This window comes from Talaromyces stipitatus, genomic scaffold (assembly GCF_000003125.1).
Source record: "Talaromyces stipitatus ATCC 10500 scf_1105507295541 genomic scaffold, whole genome shotgun sequence".
Taxonomy (NCBI): domain Eukaryota; kingdom Fungi; phylum Ascomycota; class Eurotiomycetes; order Eurotiales; family Trichocomaceae; genus Talaromyces; species Talaromyces stipitatus.
Window position 1 is genome coordinate 3,498,609 of NW_002990115.1, and position 23,227 is coordinate 3,521,835.

Here is a 23,227-nt window from a genome sequence, read left to right on the forward strand (position 1 = left end):
TCGTCATCCGTCAATCAGTAGATAAGTAGGTAATGGTTGGATTGACTTTGCTCTAATGCAAAGATCGATAACCTATATTAATATATACTTTTTTGTGTTTTGCGAACACAAACCGACTTCACACACCAAAAGGGAAAAGAGGGGATTGCTCTAATAAACATTTGAGGAAACATGAACAATGATAGATGCAGATCGGTGAAACCAGATGACATGAGACAGAAACCCCGAAGAATGCACTTGAATAAGGGGAAAGGAAGAGAGTAACAAAAACAACGTACAGACGAAGGTAATGACCAAAATAAGTAAGAAGACATGATTAGAAAAATTGTACGTATGAAGGGGAAGGAGAGAGAGGAATGTGCAGGACAGGACAGTCATAAATCATATGATTAGACATGAACTGAAGTCAATTATTTCTTCTCACCTCCGGTAGCACCAAAGAAGCTGGTGAAACTTCCCTTCATATTCTTCATCTGCTCCTGTCGTGCCTTCTCTTCTTCTTCAGCCATCATCTTCAGCCACGTCTCTCCATTCTCACGAATCTCTTGCTCCATCATCTCGTAATTCTTCTGACCGCGTTCACGGATCTGATCCCAAAGCATCTTTTCCTCAGATCCAGCTGCTTGACCATCAATAGAGCTCTGTGGTTTCAATCCGAGAAGAGCGGCAAGATTGCCCACACCGCGACGCGGTCGGCTCTTTTGTTCTTCTTCCATTTGTTTCTGGAATTTTTCGCGCATCACTTTCTCGCGTACGGCGAATTCGGCGGGGATGTATGTTCCCTCGAAGGATTTGATGACAGGACGGACGTCTTCGACGTTCATGCCTGCTACGTATTCAAGGAATGGAATCAAGGCGACAAGGGATTTGTCCTTGGGGTCGCCTTTCCACTTTGGCAGGATGATGGCATTTTCGGGTTGCTCACGAGCGTGAGCAGGTACGGTATCGATGAGGATGACTTTGGAAAGGTCACGGTTCAAGTAAGACAGATCCTGAACAGTATGTAAGTTTGCGGTTAAATCATATTGGGGGATTAGAAGCATACCTTAACGTATTCTCCATCCTTATACTTGGTTGCCTCACGGAACAAAGGCCATCTAATGATGCGGAAAGGATCGAGTTTCCGCAACACTTGATCGGCCATCATACTTGGAACACTGGTGAACAGAACAAGCTCGTAGTACTGGTTTAGATAGCGCAGGAAATAGTCGACACCAGGTCGCTTGGCTACACGCCAACCGTGTTCTCTTGTCCATTCACTGTGGACTAGAAGGTCTTCCAAGCTGAGCACCAAGGTATACGGCTGTCTTAATGAAGGATCCTCGTCAGGCAGCAGCTTCTCAAAGGCAGGGTCTCTATAATAGCTTGTGAGGTTATCCAAGCGGGCTTTAATCCGGTTATAGAAGAGTCCAAGACCCCATCCAGATGGAGCGTCTTTGTGTGCTTGAGCTTCCTCCTCTGAATCCCAGTTCCGACCCATATAAACAGTTCCACCTATGAGACCACCAAGAAGGATGCCATACATCACATTAGCCACACGAGCTCTGCGACGATCCAAGGAAGACTCGTAAGCATCGCTTGATCGACCACCACCGCCATCTTCTTCTTCGTAATCATGCTGAGAAGGGTCCTCGGTCAGGTTAAGGGCAGTTGTCTTACGACCCTTGCGCGCAGCTTCAAGTTCGGCACCCAATGTCGATGGAATACCCTGTGTCAAATCGGGAAGAGGTTTCTGTGGTTTCTCGGGTTGAGCTGCAGTATCGAACTCAGGTTGTTCGGGTGCCACATCGGGTTCAGACAAGGGCTTCTTAGGCTCAGTTTTACTCGACGCAGCGTCAGGCGGGACGCTTTCTGTTGCTTTTGCGCCGGAAGAAGCACCAACAACAGTTGGTTTAGTCTTTGGTTGCGTGGACTGATTGTTGGTGGTGGATGTATTGCTCTGCGATCGAGCAGGATTCGGTTGTGCGGGCTTTGGCTTTTGATTTGGAAGGACGTATGGTGTTCGCGGCTTATTATTCTGCGCGTACCATCGAGGATATGAACGGAGGGTTGATGGCACTGGTCGAGCCCTTGCGAGCGGTAGAACGGAACGACTGAGCATCATGTAGTATTGGGAGACAATTGCGAATCTATATAATCATCTCCTAAGCAGTAATCATCCGATCTGTCTGGTGCAAACCCGAAATGAAAAGGCCGAGTCAGTTGCTGAGAATCGAGACGAGTGGATGGACATCGATTGATGTTGTCTAAAAAAATCAACGAGAAGCTCAGCGTCATCCATGAGCCCAGGCCAGATCGGGCTTAGCGCAATGAAATCGGCAGAACTGCCGGCCCGTGCCAAGAAATGGCATCCCGCTCTTAAATTCGGCCCTTTTTCTCTTCTCTTTCCTCTCTTCTTTTTTCTTTCCCATAAATGAAAGTTGAACCAACCCAGATTCACGAAATTTGACCCATCAATCTTCCTCTTCCATGGATGCCGGGTTGTATTAGCTGGGGAGACCCAATGAATCTGATTCAGTCTTGCCCCCAAGAGCCACAGCTAGGCCTCCAGTGAGCTGTGCAGCCCCGTATGCAAGACACATTCTCGTTATTGCCACCATGGTTTCTCTCCGCTATCTATAATATTTTATCTATAAACAGACTATGAATGAACTTGCGCTTTTTCCATCTCTTGGTATCTCCTCCAGCTTGCTAGATACATGAACGCACAACGGTGCGTTTTTACATAATCCTTTCGAAATGAGTGCTCTGGAAGACGACTTCAGCAAACTCACTCTTGAGTACCTTCCCGAGCAGAAGGAGAATAATGACCGGCACAATACCGATGACGAGGATTTCGATGATGAGCCCCAGGAAATTCAGCCGTTCAGATTTTTTGATCTACCTTCCGAGATCCGGTTGAAGGTATACGACTATGTGTTATTTGGAGATACGAAGAAAAAAGGACCACCACGTACCAATGGCAACGTGGGCTCATCACGGAAAAACAAGCTATTAGCACCCTTGTCCCATCGACTGTCTTTGTTCCTCGCATCCCGACGTATCCACGAGGAAGCCTCGGTGCTGTTCTACTCCGTGCAAACGTTCCGCGTATTCCAGATCCAGGATTATTCTCGACAACCGACGTTAATCAGTCTAGCGCCCTCTTATCGGCCACTTATAAATAAGATCGAACTCATTCTCGGCTCGAGCTGGACAGCTCCTCCAAAATCATGGAAAGTCACGAAACACCTTGGATTGACGGAAATGACTGGTGTTCGGACTTTGAAAATTTTCATCCAGTGTGATCCGTCGCATCCTGTCTTTGAGGGGTTTAGGATTTCGTCCGATTTCTACACTGGCTTTGCCGGGGGTTTAGTACAGAAGATTCTGGAGCAGTTGCCGAATCTATATCAGGTGGAACTTGACGCCTGGCCGTCGGTTCAGAAGAACGGACCATTAATGAGACGGTTACTTTCCGAAGTTCGAGCCGCAAATGTAAGGATTCGCTGGGGACCTGAACGTGGTTGGAATGATTGGGAAGACGAAGACTGGAATACTAGCACAGGTAAAACGAGTATTGGTCCAGTGGCAACCGGTGAACGACATAAGAACTCGGTGCCTGTTAGTCAGAGAAGCCATGTGTCGGCCACGGGCATAACGACGGTTTCTTTACATATTGACAGTTGAGTGCATGTCTGTATAACAGATTCTTCCCTTCCATCGGCTGTAGTGCATCATCCGCCTCGATGATAACTGTATATACTGTAGTATAATATTATTTGCAACAATAGTTTGTATAAAGCATAGGACCCAGCGCATGCTGAGTCTGGTACAGTACTCTAGAAGCATGTGTTAGAGCAAATAGATGGTTTCCTTGTTGAAAAGATGATCGTTCTTTTCACTGTTTGAACTCGCGCAGGCGCCTCTCCTTGGCCATTTGTGTTCTTCCGGAGAAGAAAGGTGCCTGTTGTCTGATGCCTTACCTTCTCAAATTTCATTTTTATCCTTAGACTTTATTCTCTGCCATTGTTTCTGAACCAGCAGACGATAGCGGACCAGCTTGCATCATACCATTTGCTTATCAAAGCTCGATCTGTTCGCTGGAAATATGCCTCAAAATGCCTACGAAAACAACTCGAACTGCCAGCCCCTTAAGGGGGCCTCGTTTAGAGTCCTTGAACTATCTAACTTCCTGTTTGTCACGATCACGTCCTCCTCCAATTCACCTATCATGTTTAAAATCGTCTCACTTTCGGCAGCCTGATTACACCGCTCATTGCCTGCTTTTTTAACTGTTGCCTAAGACAACCGACTTCTTCAATAGCTTCCTGACATGACTTCACCGTGGTTATGTCTTCTCTTCCGGAGTATCTCGTGGTATGAAAATCTCTGCGTCATTATTGCCTGCAGTAAACTGACCTCTGAGATAGGCTCTCACCAAAGGAATTGTCTAGAAAGAACTGCATCTGTGTAGTCCTTCGGATCTGCTCTTCAACGCGAGTTAGGGAGTCCGAATATGTCTCCTCAAAGCCGAAATCGGGTTGGGAATCACGCAGGTCCCGGCTTTTTGACGTATATAGAGCAGAAAACCCAAGAACTAAAGGACGAACTAAAGGACTTGAATACCCGACGCGAAGAAAGAACTTGAGAATTAAAGAACTTATATACAGAGATTAATAATCTTAAAGCGCATTGTGACACCATGCATCGTGGTATCTCTGATTCACGCAAGTTCGAATTATGGCGGTATTCATCGACCCAGTCCTCTTTGACCGGCCCAGAACCTGCAGATGGCTTTATTTACAATACGATTACTTGCGGAGGGCATATTTTACCTGATGCGAAGGTGTGTGAAAAGCTTGAACAGGAGAGACGAGAATCTCAGCAGGACATTGTTGGATGTTCTCGTGCCACTCAGGGACTTTCAGGTCCTCTATGGCATCAGCTACCCGAGTATATATCACAATGGCCCCCCAAGCTATCAATGAGTCTCTGGGTATCAAGGCAAATCTCACGCACCTTCCATGTCAGAGTCGGACGAGTTTCGTTGTTCTACAGAGTAGGTTCCGCTTGCTCGAAATGTGTGATTCCATTTTGGCAGAATGGTCTCAATATCCCCTCCATAGAGACCGCTGCTCGGATTGATGCATCGCATCAACAGATAAAAATTGCTATACCAAATTTCCATTATAAGTCATTGATGATCAAGACTAAAACTGAACATTTTTGTGTTATCTTTATCTAAGGGTGCTTCATCCCATTATTATACCTTGCTGGCTTTAGAAGGTTTTTATTCGTTTCCTTCTTATAAGGATCAATATTATTGGATTCTAGAAACCAATCTCAGATTTGTTCGTGAACATATGATGCACCACAGATTGCCTGAATATGCGTAGAACTTTCTGAGAGGTCGACTGTAAAAAAACGCCCTGTGGCTTAATAAACAGAAGGCCTCCCAAGACCGATGTCAATATATCCAGAGGTTTGATTTAAGGGTAAGAGGTACCTCAATATATTAATCTATTTTACTATTAATAAATAAAGATTTTTTTCTTTTCTTTTTATTTCTATATTGCAGTTTAGCAAAGGTGAGATTAGTATAGATAGGAAGAGAGCTTCCTTTCATTATAGCTAAGTTCTACTGTACTCAAACATCCTTCGATCTTGGGCAACCTTGTAAATTGATAAGCTATGGAATAGTTACTGAAGAGCTAGGTAAGAGTTACTTATCTGAAGTAACAATCTTCTAAGATCTCTTACTTTTAATTGTTCAGCAACACTTTCTAAAGCCGTATTGAGCAGCCTGAAACGATTACCCTAGATCTTCATTCAAGACTTTCGGACATCATGGTGAAGAGTTAACAGATGGCTACAAACATCTACAACTATGGATCAATTATGATCAAGCCTGTTTCAGGATTCTCAATAATAGCTAACTGCAAGACTCTCCCGACTTGTTACGAAACCAACTTGCACTCAAGTACATACCATATTACCACCAACTAACATGGATAATGTTATTATTGTTTGTCAATCCTATGCCCAGCAGTCTTGCTCCACCTGATACATTACATCTAGCAGGCTAGTAGCTATACACTCTTGGAAGAGTGCTCATTATGTGGCACAGTATTCTGGTTTGGTCCAACATTAGCATGTACAAGTCCATCGTGGAAGGATACTTGCATATATTGACTGGCACACGGCCAATGAGAGAATACATTTATGATTAAGGCTTGCATTTTTTGATCCATGGAGTTACCCACGAAAATATCCATGGATAACCCAAAAAGGGAAAAGAGGAGTCCTATCTATCAAACAGGGATGCGCCGCGCGAGGCTTGCTCTGGCTTAGGTTAGGGCTCCTCAACATAAGTTGATATTGACCTGCAAGCCCTAGCCCTAATCCTAAGCATTGTTTCCCACAACAAACTCAACAAATAACCACAGTTGCATCTGGAACGCAACGCGCAATCACTACCTCGAGTCCGGCTGCGAGTTCGAGCCCGAACCCTTATGAGGAGACGGCACCTGGAAATCGCCAGATTTCACAAGTCCGTATTTTGGTTATGAGATATAAAGACAGTCCCCCGCCGACGGATTGGAACTTTGGTGGTTCGGGAGCGACGTCGACAGCAACAGCAACGTCGACCATAAAGACGACATCGACAGTGACGCCGATTGTAACGGCGACTTCTACCTCATTAATTGCGTCCGCGTCTGCGTCATCTACAGGTGTAGTATCCTCCTCGTCATCTTCTACCGAGTCCGAGCCTGGTCTTAGTTCTGGACAGAAAGCGGACATAGGTGTTGGCGTATCTCTTGATGTTATCCTGCTGTGTTCAATGGGTTCTTTGTTCACATGGTACAGGCGTCGTCGCATACATCCGCTCAGACAAATACTAGTCCTGTAACCAGTGCAACGGAGCAGCAGCAAGAACCTACTGCAACAAAGAAAGATATGAAGACAACCATCCTCAGAGAAAGTCGATATCTCTCTGGAACAGAAAGTTCTGTCTCGGAATTGCCTTCACAGAACTATGATGAGAATAGTAGTTACAGGGATTCGACAGTGCAGAGAGTGATAAGTGAGCTTATGGGTACTCCTAGGGCGGAGATGGGATAGTAATACCTTCGTACACACAATTATCAGACGCAAATATGAGATTGTTCAAAGATAATCTATATTATTACCTGGGTAATGATTCTACTACTTCCCAGTTGAAAAAATACTAGTGTAGATTGATCGACGATATCAACAATTATATTCTATAAATGCAAAACTGAATGTATTAACAAAACAGAACAATCGGTGCGACCCAAGACCGAACCATGAGTATCATCATCAATCATTACATATATCCACCAGTAACCTTATGATTCTCCAACTGCTTCCCCGCCTTCTTATCTTCCATAAGCAGCCTCATCGCCTCCACAAGCCTCGCCGCCGCTTCAGGAGTAATCTGATGATGAAACACGAGCCGTCCAGTCGGGAAAACCGTCACGCCAGCCCGCTTTGCATATGCAACGAAAGCTGCGGGCGGAATACCGACTTCTTCCAGGTCTAAAACAATCATATTCGTCTGCACGGGGAGCGAGATTTTATATCCGGCTTGGCGCAGGGTATCGGCAGTTCGTTTTGTTAAAGCGTGAACTTTGGGGAGAAGAGGCATTGTGTATTCCAAAGCACTTAGGGCAGCAGCAGCCATCATTCCAGGCTATTCGATGTTACCATATTATGAAAATACTTTATGGCAAAGGGAATAACGTACCTGCCGCGTACCACCACCAAACATCTTCCTAAACAACCTGGCACGATGAATAAACTTCTTTGATCCGACAATAACGCTTCCCATGGGAGCACCAAGACCCTTTGCAAGACAGATACTGATCGAATCGAAACAGGCACAGTAATCCTTTAGATCCACGCCCTCGGCCGCAACCGCATCAAAAAGACGAGCACCGTCAAGATGCATGGCAATGGGCTTTTCGCCTTCTTCAACGGGGAAGTTGCGAACAAATTCTGAGATTTCCTTGGCGTCTTTAAGGGGTAGAATGGTGCCGCTTAATGAATTTTCCAATGAGACCACGCGGGTTGGCGGGAAATGAACTGTTGACTGTTAAGTACAGGAATGAACGGAACGGGAATGGCTGACATACTGTTCCCATCGGCGATTATGTGCTTCTTGACATCATCCACCGTCAAATGCAACCCATTCTTAGGATGCACCTGAGTCACAGAAGCCTGCGACATGACCGGCATAGCACCAGTCTCCCAACAATGGACATGAGCCCTATAATCGAGCAGAACCGTATGGGGGGGTTGCGTCAAATGGGTTCGGAGACAGATTTGGTTCCCCATTGTCCCGGAAAGAGCCCACATGGCTGCTTCTTTGCCGGTTAATTCGATTAGACGTTGCTGTAGACGGTTGACGGATTCATCGCCAGTTGCGTCGTACATGTCGTCTTGGAAAGAGGATTCGATCATGGCCTGTATAGTTAGCCCTATTCCTAACTTATACAAACTTGGAAGACAGTGAAGATACACACCTGAATCATATTGACAGTCGGCACTGTCACCGTATCCGATCGAAAGTCACGCTCAACCCGCCGCTGAGCTTCACGGAGCTTATGCATCGACGGCATAGTAAACACAGGAGTCTCATCATCATCATCTGTAGTATTACTATTCTTACCGGCGGCGGACGTCTTATCTGACCAGCCGTTCATCTCCTCCCGTCCACCTTTATTATACTCATTCTGATTCAAGGGCTTCGAAGCATCCAATTTGGAAGACTTTGACACCTCAATTCGCTGCTCCGGCACCTCTACCTCTGCAAACTCTCTAATGCCAGGAGCCATATCTGCTGTAATATATAAAACAGTCTGTTTGTTACGGCGTAATATATTCTTTGAATCGAACGTCAAATGTTATATGCGTATGCGATGAAGCTGTCGGGGAAGTAGTAGCAGAGAACGAATGGAACACAATGCATTCCGCGGGAAAGAAAATTCTTTTAGGAGGGGATGTACTGTAATTTTCGGCAAATGAGTCATCCGTATCGTTCGTGCGCTCTTAGGGCATTCTCCTTCTGTTTTGGGATTAGCGTGTAAGTCGTTAGGGTTTGGTCTGCACGTGTCGTCTGAGATCTGACCGAAGTGATCTGATTTATATCAAGTAGACTCAATTGAGCGATTCTGGACGAATGTCTTGATATCATTCAAGGTTCGCTCCCACAGAACACCATCCATGGTCCGGACTTGTATATACTACTGTACATGCGCTATTTTGAAGGATGAGATCCAAGTACTCCATACCCAGTTTCTAGTCCGGGGTAGGACTTATCAATGAAAATGTATTATCTCAGTGCTACAATTAATAATTATGGATCTAGACCTTGGTATTTGTCCATGGCTAATATAGAGTGTCTCCTGTCAGGAGCGTGTCATTGGTACATATCGGACTCATCTAATCAACTTGTACAAGGATAATATTTCGTGATAGATATTCGCATAGTAAATGTGGTACATCAGTGGTACATATGCAATAGAAACCACCGAATTGACTATTCCCTGCTTCAGATGGACACACGACATCGCCTTGTTAGATAAATGTGATATCTTGTACACATTAGCGTAGTGCTGAGGGTAACAGCCACCAGCGGAGGTTCGCGGACAGTTGATGGACCCATCTCTCATCATCTTAGTAAATACCGGCTGCAGCCGGTCCCTGCCGCGAACAAGCGAACATCCAGATTACTGAGCGACTCGCGCATTCCATAGTCGATCGTTTTCTCGATCAGTCCCATTTTTAATTCCTATCGGTGCAACCCTTTGTCTATCAGAGGCCAGACCGCTGCTTGAGGTCAAATCTGCGACTTGCAACCTTTCCACGGGAAACCAAAGGATTGGACGATCTGACGGTGAATGATTGACCGGAACATTCGTTCGTTCCCCATGTAATGAATGGAAGGACATTTCACGCCGTCGCTCGTATCAATGTTTCATGACTAATTGTAGCCCGCTCAGGTGAAATTTACGTCTTGAAATCCAGACACATCCCAAATACCAGTCATATCAAATGGGAAGCCATCCATCGTACCGAATGTTCCGGATATAGACATCATGTCGTCTACAATATCGTTATGTGTTGCGGTTTCTGGCAGAATAATGGCTGCAGGATTCATGGCCATCGTCTCCTCGACGGGACCTCTGTATACCGCCTGATCTTCTGTGTGACCAGTGGCTGCAGTCGTCATGTTGCTGATCTCCGGATGTTGAGTGATGATTCTTTCGCAGTGGTCCAGACACATGTCGGCAACGTCAAAGTCCTCTTCGTCGCGGATTCTTCGTAAGAGTGTTCGCAGATTATCGACATTTGCCAAGCAAGAGCGAGCGATTTCTTGGTCTGTAGTCTCTAGTGCACAGCGGACAAGCAAAGTAGCCGTTGAGGTAAGGTGGAAAGCGCTATCTGAACACTAGTTAGTTTTTGACCACTCCCCGGTCTGGAGTATTTGGTACTCACAAGGCAACCAGAATTCTCTAAAATTCGCAGGTTGTAATGAGCACATAAAATGAACAATTTCTTCTGCTGCTTTGCGACACTCGGTCTGAAAGTATCGACGAGCTTCTGGATTATCGGTCTCCGTGCTATTCACCTCCTGTAGAGTCATTAGCACTGAAGACAGAAAACAAGATCTCATGGTACCTACATGCAATTCCACCCGACATACAAGCATCTTCACAGCAAGAAATGCTAAATGTAAGCTACTCGCTCCGCTAACAGGATTTTCAGACTCCAAAACTGGAGCTCGAAGCCATTCCGGCAACGAGTCCTCCCACGTATCCAAGTCGGTCCGAATATGTCTGAGTCTCTTGGAGTTTTCCCGACCAGGTTTACTTTGCAGTTGGTAAACAAGGGGAAGTAATTCACCTAATATTTCCGTCAAGCGACAGAGAGAGATGTGGCAATGTGCCGCTCGAATATGCTGGCTTGTAGCTCTGGGCTGGGTAACCAAAACCTCCACACTCGGCAAAGGAACATCATATTGACTTTTTGAGATCTGAGGAGGCACGCCATGTCCAAAGCTCCCCCATCGATCGTGAATGACAACACCCCACCACAGCCTGATTCGTTGCTTTTTATCACTGAGAGGAATCTTCCAATTGCTAGGGTCTCTATTGAGGCCTAAACAATGCGCAAGCGATACCAGCCTTCCGCAGCTGATCGCATTGCCTGTCATGGAGAAAATAGGCCGTCCCGTAAGATCGAGTAATGCCGCACTGACAGTAGAAAGTCCAGGGGCGGAATAATCTTCGTGCAATGCTGCTACAGTCAGGTTGATGGCATATCGAGTATCAGGCTTCGGGTGACGAGCAAATTTCGGTGTATGCTTCCAATAGACCAGTGACATCGCATACACATGACATAAAAGAGTAGTCGGTGGATCATCATCTGTATCATTAGAGATATAGGCGTCCCAAAACGCTTGGCCATCGAATACCGGGAAAGCCACATTGAATCGATCAATGAAACTGCATAATCTGTTAAAGATATTCTCTCTAAGACAAAAACGAACCTACAGTCTGACTAAATCCTGCTTAAATGGTCCGAGTAGATGCTCCAATATCTCTTTCTGATTCGAACCAGGGGGAAGTCCGAGTCGCACACCTTGGCGCCGTCGTGAAACCGTAGTATAAAGAATCGGCTTCCGGGGATCGTTCGAATAAACATTATACGGCTTATTCCCATTCTCTATATGTTTGCTTGATCGTTCCGAGGGCATGAACTTCTCAATTACTTGGGCATCCTCTGCCGCGACTGGGCCCACGATCAGTACGGACTCATTGTGAGGATCCTCAACCTTTCGACGGGAGCTATCATTATCTCGCTTGTCGCTAGGAGCATGGAAGGTCGCTGAGCCGTTCGCTTGCTCCGATGACGAGTTGTCATAGCTGTCAATATCTTGGTCAACCACCTCGGACCTCCGCTTGCGCTTATGACTCGCAAAAGACGACGATGAGGTGGTGTTTTTATCGGCGCCGATAGTTGGCGCATCTTCTGGCAGTGAATCTTCCTGGTAGTGGCAATCGGCGCCTTGAATTCGGCACAAAACACAGGACTGGCCTGGGATATCGACAGTACATCGAGACTTCCGCTTGCGACAAAGGTCGCAGGCTCTTACTTTGTGAGATCGGTAAGGTCGCGAGCCCGTATTAACAATGCCTGGATGGGCCTTTGAAGATGGCGCATTGGGAGGAGGCACGTTCGAAGACATGGTGGAATATCACCGTTAGCATGATCTCTTCAGATTATGGCAGACCGATGTCGGCGGCTTTCAACTGCGATTGACTGCTTGCTTGTATGAGCTCGGGTAATATGTGGTAGTTACCGTCGCATCAATTGCACGCTTGGAAGCGCAGACGATCCATCATGGCGCATCCAATGAGGTGCTTGAAAGAGATGAGTCTTGTGTCAGGTCGTGACTCCATCAGCAAACTTTCTTAGCCGGAGTGTCAACCGAAGCCGTACTTTGGTCGGGGACCGGTTATCAGCCGCCAATCACGGGTTGGGCATCACATAGCTTACTAATATATTAGTCATTAGCCTAGCACGTGTTTATGCCTGAATCGCCAGGCATTTAATGTACTTTGATCCATGGATCAACGATATAATACAGCCAGTTTCATTGGCCAGTTACAACCACTTACTAATAATTCATATGGAATTATGAAGCCCTCTATAAACATACGAGGAAAACAAACAATGCTCACTTCTCATAGCCGAGTATGCCTCAGGCTTGCATGTTGCTGCCTTCGTCGTGAAGTGCCAAAGTCGCGGTCAACTCTACGCTAATCCCTTTCTGGATGATAGATCCCATATCGTACACTAGTCCTCTCAGGGTTAGATCAGAGATCTATTATTAGGACGGTTCATCTGTCCAGTGGATTCATCAATCTGACATACTGAACTCCGATGACTCTGCTTCGACACTGCAACATCAATGCACATGCTGTTTAGCGAGCTTTGGCAACTTAACATTCGTGGTTGGCTCCTTCATTCGCGGATAGATGACCCCTGCAACGTTCGATCCATTCCCCGCATTCGCCGTTGATAGCTCCCTGCTACCCACTCGGTAGTTTCAGGTGCGAAACACCAAGGTGTTGTCTAGAAGGGAGTGATATACGAGTTCGAATTTCATCAGCACTCGGTCGAACTTGATTCTTGGTTACTTGATTATACCGAATACTGTCTGGCATGGACTTGGCTTGCCGTGTTACATGATGCCTGCCTATGAGTTATCGCTTTTTGTTTTCATCTTGAACTATCGACCGCCGCATCAGCAGCCCATGTAGACCATCGATGATTGCGAGGATGGATCTGGATACGGAGGAGCACAAAGCGTACCATGGTGCCTTGATGGATAATGAGAGACCGGTGCAAAACTCGCGTGCTTTTGGTCGATTACCCCTCGACGTCATTCAGAGGTAAGGAAAGATTCTATCACATGCATTATGTTCAGTACAAGCTAACCATGGGATCAATAGGATCCTTTATACAGTCGATGCTGATACGTTCGCGTCCCTGACCGTCTTGAATCAGCAATGGAGGAGGGCGTCAAATAATCCCGAACTCTACGCACACCACGTTGCCCAGTGTCCACTTTACGCCGCATATCATGGTACCGGTATATCATCGACAAACACACAGGATCTTGACCAGCTAAAGCGAGAGTTCTATCGAGAGATACGGAAGAATGTATTTCAAATCTTTCTACGTCCTCGCAAGACTTTGGTGACATTGATATCGAGTTCTGTTGGGTCTTCAGCAGCATTGCCAACGGGTGAGGCATTGAAGTTTGGGTTCTCTGCAAACGGTCATATTTTGCTTTGCCTGAGCTCTTCTCGCATCTTCGTCTTGGATTTGACCGCGCCGGAGATCAATGTTTTGTACGAGTTAAAGACTTCGCGAATGCCGTTGGCTGCTACGATCCTCGACGATGGTCGTGTTCTCGCCGTCGTCTCACACCGCCACCAAATCAATATCTATCATCTATTCAAAAGTGAAGCCAAACATGTCCAAGTATTGACGCTGAACGATGTTCCACGGGCTCTCGCTCTAGCACCGAACGGTACTGTACTTGGCATCGCATATGACGGCAGCATAGAAGTGCATGCATTGGGTGAAGATGCCATACCGACTCAGTGCCGAGCTGTCCGATGCGGAACGATTGATACTTTATCGTTTTCTTCGGACGGGTCCATGCTCATCGGATCTTCTGTGGATGGTCCTGACGCCGGCTTTGTCACCATCACAGCTCCGTTTCCGACGGACTCAATGGCGGATTTGAGCAATCAAGAGACTCATATGTGGACTACACAGATCTTGTTTCCCGAGGTAGTCTCTGGTTACAGCTTTGTGACGTTGTTACCGAGCCGTATAAGTGGTGATGATGATTGGATAATGGGTTTCGACCATAGTCTCAAGACGTTTCGAGCTGTCCGACCAAAGGAGCCCAGAATCGGTTCGGCGTACTTCCCAGGACCGGTTTCTCCAGATGGCGCTGAAGAGTGTATGCCTTCTTTGAACCCTGCTGTCGATCCCAAGGCTGAAGTCGTTGCCCTGGCGTTTCGTGGTGGTGGTCTGTTTCTTTATGGACTTCCTCATGATTTGAGTGCAACGCCGTTAGAATCGGCCGATACCAGTGACTTTAATGCAGCTTCTACATTGCCTGGAGACCACACTGGAATTGTGGCAAGACGGGTAAGGAAAGGTCTTGACCAGCCGTCTCTATTCATAGCAGGCCGAAAGGTAGCTGATATCTCCGGGTTGACGGCCGCTCGCTGGGTGGGAGGATTTTCTGATAATGGCCATTTACGGCAACGACTGGTTGCCGTCGCTCCAGGCGGTGTCACGTCTTCTTCGCTCGGGGATGAGACGATACCAGTAGATGGAGGAAGGATATCCATATTTGATTTTCAAACTTCAACCAACAATGGCGAGACTGCTGAACTGACGATTGAACTTGGAGTGGAAGTACCCTTAGTACTCAGAGAACCAGATGCAAATCTGGAACAAGAAGTGGAGCTCGAAAGAAGGAGAACTCAGTTGCGTCGTGGTGCGGCTAATCCGCCGAGATTAGAGGCAAGAGAATCAATCAACATTCCAGTCCCTATGATACCAGACCGGAGGAGTCAGTCATCGGCTTCTCCAGATCCCGAAGTTGGCGATGTTACCTTGTTCCTGGAAGGACCGTACAGTAATACCGCCCCTCGTTCTAGAGACACACTACAGCGTGCAGCAACGGCAGCAGCGAGCAATAGAAGAGCTCAGCATGTGGCACGCGAACAGGAACGCCCTAGATTACCCGTCTTGCATATCCCTCATGAGAGTGATGCAGACAACTGGGTACCGCCTCCACCACCTTATACGCGAAATCCAGACCAACCACTTCCCGAACACCTTAGACAACTACTCCTCCCTACGATGACAGCTCCTCCCGGCGGTACTATGGAACAGGTTCCTCAGCAGGTAAGAAGAGCGAGTACAAACGAAGCTGATCGACCCGAGACGAGTACCGGTGGCGGTTCTGGTATACTTTCGAGACGTTGGAGTACCCGTAGGCGTACCGCAGATGCCAGCGACGATGCTGCAGGTAGAAACCGATTGAGTTTCAGACCTCTTTCTTTCCATAGAGTGCCGCCTTCGAATTCGCATAATCAACCTATTCCCGCTGTACATCCTGGTGGAAGCGACAGGGACAGACCATCTTCCACAATACCACACCAGGTAGTCCGAGAATCCCCAACTGATAGCGGAGCTCAAACACTATCTTCGGGGATCCCCAAGAGGCCTTTCAGAAATAGTAGAATATTTGGCACTTTCCGAAAGTCGACCAGTCACGGATCAGCAGCCAGCCAATCCAACGAGGAACATCAACAATACTTAGCTGATCCTAGTCCAAGGAGGCACATATCGATAATGCGCAACGGCAGATTTTCACGCTCATCGCCAAATCTTGCTTTTAACGGCAACGCGGCAATCAATCGTATGTCAACTATCTACAGTAACGCTTCTCGGTCGCAGAACGGCGGAGTGCACCGGACTCGCTCGCGATCTGAAGCGGCGCAACTGCCAGCACCACTGACGGAGGAAGCTTTACAGCATGCTCTTGCGATGCAGCAGAATGCCAGCGGCAGACGATTACAAACACAATCAATGCCTATACATGGCCATGACCAGCCGCAACCAACTCAAACAAACCAACAGCAGCCGCCGCAAGAAGCGATGGTAGCTGAGAACACAGATTGGCAACAACCCAATCCCACAGAATCAGATGAATGGAGGGCACGAATAGAAGCATGGAACATGAATACAATTAACGAAAGAAGGAAAAGCAAAGGCAAGAACTCACGATGTATTGTTATGTAAGAAAATGATGACTTTCTGCTTTGGTTTTTGTATATATATATAGTGGACTGCTTTTTTGTACCTGTTTTAGCGAAGTGTTGTTCTTTTCGGATTGTTTTGATTCAGCTTTCAATTTGATCTGCGGAGTCTTATACCCATGTCAGTCAGTGTGGACTTTTCGAGGTTGAATTTTAGCATGTTGTATAGCGCGATGTATAGAATCCATGCGTTTGTGGATATTTTTTTTAGAGTATTACGGCAACGACACGAACTTTTTCTGTCTACGTGTGGTCGGACTGTTTAATGCACTCATAAGCGAGGCGTATCACTCACTATAGAGGTTCTCATTCAAGACTAGCCATAGACACGTAAAGACATAAGCAAAAGACGTAAGGAGCAACTGGCAAGTACCTAGAAAGAGTATAAGAAGATATCACGCTTACATCAATCGTAACAGCATCAATCATTTAACAACCTCCACCACCTCCTCCGCAACCACCACCGCCTCCTCCACCGCATCCACCGCCACCTCCTCCTCCTCCTCCACAGGCACTACCACCACAACCACCCCCGCCAGCACCAGCACAAGCTCCAGCCGCAACAGAACTACCACACGTCCCCGCCGCACAATTCCCATACGCCCCAACAGAAGCATTCATACAAGCAGGATTGCACGGATACGCAGCACCGTCAATACACGGATCCGCCATATACGGCGCATAGAACGGCATGTAGAACGGATAACCATACACAAGTGGATAGTACGGATCAACAGGTGCATTATCTGCTGATCGTTTCTTACCATTATCAGTATTTCCGTCTCTGGCGTCTTGTTTCTGTTGTCGTTTCAAGGCCCGACGATGAGATTTATCCCACATTTGTCGCAGGCGCAGGGTCTTATAATTTGCTGCTGCCGTGGAATCGATCTGTGAGCCACGCACGGCGTTGTGCGCGGAGATGTGTGGATTTTTATCCGGTTCGGATGAGATGCGTGGATCATCGTGAAGGTTTTCAGCGAGGGTACGCGCACGCCTCGTCGATGATGACGTTGCGATTGATAGACCACGGTAAAGGTATGATTCCCGCGTGGCTTCGCAGTACCAACATGTACATTCACTATACAACTCGCCGTTTGTAGCTTCCTTGTACCTTTTCGAAGTCCATTCAAACGCATCGGAGAGTTTGCCTTCGTCAACTTTATCGTCATGGTCAATGAAAGTCGGGGATGCGGGTCGAAATGCCGATGTCCGTGAAACCGAATAAGCAAAGTATCGACCTGGAGACATCTGATGCGTATGCCACGCTAGATCGACATCCAAAGTGGGAACGGCCATTTGATTCGGGTTCGTGCTCATGATTTCAAAGAATATGCCGTATTTGTGAATCAATCGATCCATTGTCGCTGCCACAGCGGGTGAATGGATCCAGTCGAGATTATCCATTTTTTGAATGAATGTCCCCTGACGAATCACTGCTCCGACAAGATCGAGGCCGAATATGGAGCTGTTCTCCCAGTAGTGAGACATCATGCGTCGAATGGCGATTTTTTGCTCCCGTCTTGGTCGAAGACCATTACGCCCATTGATGCTTGCTACCAGTCTGTGGTTGGCCAGTAGGGTTTCAATCATTTTGCGTACGCTGAGCATGTCGTTTACAACCCCGTTGGGTCGAGTGGCTTCGTAGACCATATCCTTGTTGGCGTGGATCAGAAGATTGGGGAACATGTTTGGGTCGGCATTTGTGCCGACATTTTTGCCGGATACTGGTATACCCTGAAGGTTGAGGTAGGTTCCGGGTAAGGGATAACTGTTCTTCAGCAGGTCCCCAACATCTTTGTTGAATCGAGCGACTCTCAGAACCTGATGGTCATGTTTGAACCTGCAAAGCGGAGCCTCGCAATAAGCCACAAACCCACTGTCGGCGTAGCCTGTACAAAAAGAGAATGGGGAATCAGGCGTATTTCCTAGCTGTCCTGTTGTCCAAGGGACTTTGAATGAGCTCGAGCACGAAAGACATGTAAGTTCTTTCTCGTCAGGCTCATTGATATTCTCCCAGAGACGTTTGGTGTCTACTGTGAAGTGCTTTATTGCTTCATCGCCAGGGTTGTAGTCAAGATTTTTATTGTCAATAGCCGCATCGACCAAGGACCAGGGGAAATCAGTAGCCCAGAAACTCATTTTGCCCCCTCGGAGACAGTCCTCTAGATAGGTTCGGGGATTTAGCATGTGAGCATGCCAGACCATGAGTACATCTATATTCACTTGTTAGTACGTATCAGCTTCATGATCTGGGGGGATACTTACCAAGCGGCGGCAGATTTTTTGCCGTCCAAGATATCGGAGTCGAACTTGTAAGGGCGACATATCCACTTGATCGCATCATAGACACTGTAGGAGACGTTTCGGACACTGGCACGCAATTTTTCCACCAGTCCGCATAACGATCCACTGCTCTGGCCGTATAAACAGCCCAACGCTTCTCCCTAATACGAATCAGAGCTTTGGTCTTTGACGTTTCGTCTCCAAACTTGTCGGCCTGCGAGTCGTGAATCCCGAATAGTCCATCAATAGTAGAGATCGTTTCTCGCAAGTCGGCTAGGGCCGCAAGTAGTTTGAGATGAAGGATACATCGATCCTTCTCAACTACGAGACCTGGATCGGGAAATGTGAGGGGTGGGATCTCGATGATAAATTGCTCATCTTCGACTGGCAGCTCCTGCTCTGTGTATGATGGCGGTGCTTCTTCGTTCGCCAGAGAAACACCCTTGATATCTTTTTCATTCTCGCTCCCTTTGGATATCTTTAGTGGAGGGATTTCGACAGTCATTTTTGACGACGGTTGAAAGAATAAGAGTCGGGTATGGACAGAGGTTATGAAGATATCATTCTCTCTGTTGTAGCATAAGTGATAGAACCATGGAATGATCTGTGAACAAGTGGCTCACTGTCCCGTATAAATACTCGACGTCTGCCTGATAACGACACTTCTGGAAGGTGATCTCCGCAAAATCAGAGTTCGTATTCGTAGGGGCTTGGAGATAAGACTGCTTTGATTGGAAGCGATCTGATAGGCGATGCTAAGCCTCCTCGTACGTACATAATGTGGGGAAATAGCAGTTTGGGGCTCAATATGGGGCGGGCCTTACAGAGACTAAGTCCGAGTGACGCGCCTCGCTCGCAGTGTAACTGGTGAGTTAATATAACTTCTTGATTTAGAGATTACTACGTAGTATAGTAGGTCGCATATTTCTTGTACAGCCTCCTCACAGACTGCATGCTCCGGTGGCAATGCCCACCATAACAAGCATTCCGCTATGAATAGAAGCATTTACTGGCAAAGAAGAGTAAAGAAAGAAAAGTAAAGATAGTCCTCCAGCTGAGGTCAAAGAGCCTCAGGCATGGCTTCCAGAATGTTACAAATGATCTGATTGGCCTAGCCGAAGCTAAGCCTCGGTTGTCCGGCTTGGAGCTTATCAGCCAATCAGAATCGCAGAATGCTACTGCCTCAGGTGTCGTTTCTGCCTTGCAAGGGAATCACATGACACGTCCCCGAAACCGGCAAACCCCCACTTGCCGATGCTCGTGGTTGACTCAGAATCCTCCAGAAAAAGAAAGGGGAAAGAAAGACGACGACGAGCACAAGCATTCAAATATCAAACAGGAAAGGCCGCACAAGCGAGTCTAGCAAACAGTGGGGTGATTGCGCTTGTTGCCCAGACCAAGAACGATCGTATCACCGCTTAGGAGCGAGGCCAAAACATTTTCTCCAGACTCCATCAACCCATTCAATCCGACTTTTGCGACATCGGACGTAGCTGCACGCGCTGATCTGGGAGAAAGCAACAACAACCTATCGGCGACCTACACTAAAATCTCCATTGAACCGCCCTACCTGTTTCCTGTTTCTGATAAACAAGCCCTGCGCATAGCCGCGGGCCACGCCAGAGTGGCGGCGCACGGGGTGACGAGCGGCATCGGAGGGGGAGGGCCCATAGGGGTCGGCCAGATATCTTCTGAATCGCAGAATGCGACTCCATTGACGAGTCCCGGCCGGATCAATGCGAGGATACATTCTGGTGCTTCGGGGTTAGTGGGAAGGAAGCGCAATGGAGCTGGCGCTGGGCTGGATAGCTCACCAGGCAGTATTGATGAGATTGAAGATGGCGAACAACACGAGGAGAGGAAGCGGCAGCCTGTCAAGAGAGCTTGCAATGAGTGTCGACAGCAGAAGGTATGCCAATATGCCGAATTTTTCATGACTATACTAATTCATGAATAGCTCCGCTGCGATGTGATTCAAGACCCGTTCATGGACTGCTCGCGTTGCCGCCGCCTCAAACTTGAATGCAAAATCGAATCCAACTTCAAACGAGTCGGGAAACGAAGTCGCAATGCCGAGATGGAAAGAGAAATAATCGAGTTGAGGAGACAAATTGCAAATGCAAATGCGGCAAATGCTTCGTTGAAATCCCAGGTTGCGCCGGCTAAGCAGGAGGCTTCTGCCATGTCTACACCATTGAGCGGAGCAATGTATCAGACTCCGACTCCGCTGTCGACAGATCAGTATATGGGGTCACATGAAGCGGTTGCATCTCTGCTGGATTTGAGGTCGGGGTTTGACGGTGCGAACTATATGCGGTCTGGAAGCCACCAGTTCAAGAGAATAGAAGATGTTATGGTGGCGACAGACCGGATTAACGAATTATTCAATCTGTAAGTTCATTCATTTGTACGAGGAAAAACGATCATGCTAATCAATGCAGATTCTTCACCTTCTATCATGCCTATCTCCCGTTCCTCGACCGCGAAGTCACACCTGAAGAGTACTATGCCACTTCACCACTGCTTTTCTGGATGATTATCAGTGTAGGCGCACGCCGGTACCAGACCGATATTCAGTTGTTAAACTCGTTAGCCGGTCCGGTGACTCGACTTGTCTGGAGCACAATCGCCGATATCCCTCAAAGCTTCCATGCAGTCAAAGCGCTCTGCTTGCTTTGCACTTGGCCTTTTCCCACCAGTAGTACATCGACTGATCCAACATTCATGTTGTCCGGTTTGATGATCCATGTTGCGATGCAGTTGGGATTACATCGACCTTCGCATACACAGGATTTCTCCAAATTTCGAGTTGAGCTTATTGAGTCGGAACTACGGGACAAAGTCCGAACGTGGGCTATTTGTAATGTTGTCGCACAAAGGTAAGCTCTTTTCTTTTCTTTTCGTACTGGTTGATACTAACTGATCAGGGTTGCTACCGGTTATGGACAACCTCCCTCGACGTTATATGACTGGACCTTGGGTGCCAGCGAACTCATCGATGTCAATTTTCAGTTACCTCGAGAAATCAAAGCTCGGTTACAGATCGAAGTTTTTGTTGACAAAGTCACAAAGGCTCTGTATAACAACCGGCGGAATCCAGTGGGTTTGGCTGAAGACGGCGAACGGGCATCTCTTATGTCGTTTTTGACCCGGGATTTTGAAGAGTTGGAGGATCAATTGAAGCCTGAGAATGATGGTAAGTTGTACTCTCAAAGTTCTATGATCTATGAGAGACGGACTGTTAACGACTGTCTAGTCATCACGGATCTTTATTTGCGAGCGGCCAATCTGCATCTACAACTATGTTCTTTCTTTGATGACCCGTCATCGCAAGGATATCGAGAGCGCCTACTTTCACTACACTCGGCAACCTGCAATTTCCTAGAGTCAGCATTGAACCTAGAGACAAATGTTGGCCCTGTGCTTCCCTACACGCCTTATTACTTCTACCAGATGATGCTCGCGGCGGGATTTACTCTGATGAAACTCTGCAAGAGTTTCTTCTCAGCCCACATAGACCTGGAGTACACCAAGAGACTGTTCAACAGGACAATTTGGTCCATCCGAGCAATCTCCGTATCCAACAACGATCTACCTCAGCGGCTAACCGAAGTCCTGACTCAGATGTGGAAACAGGGAGGTGCCCCTACTCCGCGACCGGCTTCCTCGTCATCGGAAATCGACGATTCGTTACAACTCAAGGTGCGATGTCGTATGAGTATGTCGCTTGTTTATGATTCCGTCTGGCGTTGGCGAGAAGATGCATTGGCCAAGGGCCGAAATATAGAAGGTATACATAACACTTCTCTGAGGGTACACACGATACTAATACTAATAATTTGATAGCCTCCCTCAAAAACCCCACCGACCCCGACTCCAATGGCGAAACGACAGGCTCATCTCTCACACATGGTCGCGCCTCATCGGCCACACCAGGAGTAACAGGCGACCCTAGCCTAGCACCTGCTCCACCACTGCCACATGGCCTATCCCTCTCCTCGTCGTCCGCTGGTGTGAACAACCTGCCCAGTTCTGCCGTGAATGGATTCATGGAACCTAACTACGAGGTCTTTGATCCTCTGAACTGGCTTCTCGACGGCTTGGTTGATTTTCCGTATACGATGCCAATGCAAGGTATGGAATCGCACGGATTGGCTTGAGTCAGTCAAGTATCGGTCTATACTTACATTCTTTTGCTTCGGGGAGTTTTGCTTTGGAAATATCCTATCGGGTGGGACTTTTCCTTTTCTAAGCCGACGGTATAAACTTGATGTTTACCACCCGTCTTACGACGTTATGTAGTTATGCTACTGTAGATTTGCTTTATTTTCATGTCAATACATTACTGTTCTATAACATAGCTATGTTGATTGTTTTTGACCGTCTATTAGATATCAAACACATTCATTCATCAGCACGCATCTATCTATTCATGTGATGCTATTCGGGGCGACTGTTACCCGCTAGGAAGATCTGTGTGGGGGAGGTAGCCCACTCACTTCACTCTTTAACTTCTC

The 23,227-nt window shown here is 47.2% G+C and overlaps 8 protein-coding genes across 8 annotated transcripts, besides 3 other annotated features; 4 read left to right on the forward strand and 4 right to left on the reverse strand.

The window, feature by feature from the left end:
- Positions 1-50: 50 nt before the first annotated feature.
- On the reverse strand, positions 51-2,101 carry TSTA_036480 (mitochondrial translocase complex component (Tim50), putative; the record flags this gene model as incomplete). Its single annotated transcript, XM_002480812.1, has 2 exons — positions 51-992; positions 1,046-2,101. The coding sequence occupies 2 exons, from the start codon at positions 2,099-2,101 to the stop codon at positions 411-413; spliced, it is 1,638 nt and encodes a 545-aa protein (XP_002480857.1). The 3' UTR covers positions 51-410.
- Positions 2,102-2,372: 271 nt separating this feature from the next.
- Positions 2,373-2,405: a sequence feature (CT-rich).
- A 334-nt stretch (positions 2,406-2,739) lies between these two features.
- Positions 2,740-3,825, forward strand: TSTA_036490 (uncharacterized protein; the record flags this gene model as incomplete). Its single annotated transcript, XM_002480813.1, has 2 exons — positions 2,740-3,645; positions 3,790-3,825. The coding sequence occupies 2 exons, from the start codon at positions 2,740-2,742 to the stop codon at positions 3,823-3,825; spliced, it is 942 nt and encodes a 313-aa protein (XP_002480858.1).
- Positions 3,826-5,491: 1,666 nt separating this feature from the next.
- Positions 5,492-5,549: a sequence feature (AT_rich).
- Positions 5,550-6,098: 549 nt separating this feature from the next.
- Positions 6,099-7,104, forward strand: TSTA_036500 (uncharacterized protein; the record flags this gene model as incomplete). Its single annotated transcript, XM_002480814.1, has 4 exons — positions 6,099-6,116; positions 6,302-6,333; positions 6,379-6,793; positions 6,850-7,104. The coding sequence occupies 4 exons, from the start codon at positions 6,099-6,101 to the stop codon at positions 7,102-7,104; spliced, it is 720 nt and encodes a 239-aa protein (XP_002480859.1).
- A 118-nt stretch (positions 7,105-7,222) lies between these two features.
- Positions 7,223-8,920, reverse strand: TSTA_036510 (L-allo-threonine aldolase, putative). Its single transcript, XM_002480815.1, has 4 exons — positions 8,529-8,920; positions 8,139-8,469; positions 7,751-8,088; positions 7,223-7,696 (listed from the first exon to the last, which is right to left on the reverse strand). The coding sequence occupies exons 1-4, from the start codon at positions 8,838-8,840 to the stop codon at positions 7,331-7,333; spliced, it is 1,347 nt and encodes a 448-aa protein (XP_002480860.1). The 5' UTR covers positions 8,841-8,920; the 3' UTR covers positions 7,223-7,330.
- A 733-nt stretch (positions 8,921-9,653) lies between these two features.
- Positions 9,654-12,256, reverse strand: TSTA_036520 (C6 transcription factor, putative; the record flags this gene model as incomplete). Its single annotated transcript, XM_002480816.1, has 4 exons — positions 9,654-10,449; positions 10,504-10,639; positions 10,691-11,513; positions 11,562-12,256. 4 exons carry the CDS (start codon positions 12,254-12,256, stop codon positions 10,004-10,006), a joined length of 2,100 nt encoding a protein of 699 aa, XP_002480861.1. The 3' UTR covers positions 9,654-10,003.
- Positions 12,257-13,353: 1,097 nt separating this feature from the next.
- TSTA_036530 (F-box domain protein) lies at positions 13,354-16,519 on the forward strand (the record flags this gene model as incomplete). The annotated part of the gene is made up of 2 exons (XM_002480817.1): positions 13,354-13,466; positions 13,527-16,519. The coding sequence occupies 2 exons, from the start codon at positions 13,354-13,356 to the stop codon at positions 16,408-16,410; spliced, it is 2,997 nt and encodes a 998-aa protein (XP_002480862.1). The 3' UTR covers positions 16,411-16,519.
- Positions 16,520-16,856: 337 nt separating this feature from the next.
- Positions 16,857-19,215, reverse strand: TSTA_036540 (uncharacterized protein; the record flags this gene model as incomplete). Its single annotated transcript, XM_002480818.1, has 2 exons — positions 16,857-18,640; positions 18,693-19,215. The coding sequence occupies 2 exons, from the start codon at positions 19,213-19,215 to the stop codon at positions 16,857-16,859; spliced, it is 2,307 nt and encodes a 768-aa protein (XP_002480863.1).
- Positions 16,863-16,975: a microsatellite.
- A 749-nt stretch (positions 19,216-19,964) lies between the features above and the next one.
- TSTA_036550 (C6 transcription factor (Leu3), putative) lies at positions 19,965-23,070 on the forward strand (the record flags this gene model as incomplete). Its single annotated transcript, XM_002480819.1, has 7 exons — positions 19,965-20,118; positions 20,159-20,619; positions 20,668-21,101; positions 21,152-21,589; positions 21,638-21,906; positions 21,967-22,500; positions 22,557-23,070. 7 exons carry the CDS (start codon positions 19,965-19,967, stop codon positions 22,868-22,870), a joined length of 2,604 nt encoding a protein of 867 aa, XP_002480864.1. The 3' UTR covers positions 22,871-23,070.
- Positions 23,071-23,227: the final 157 nt, after the last annotated feature.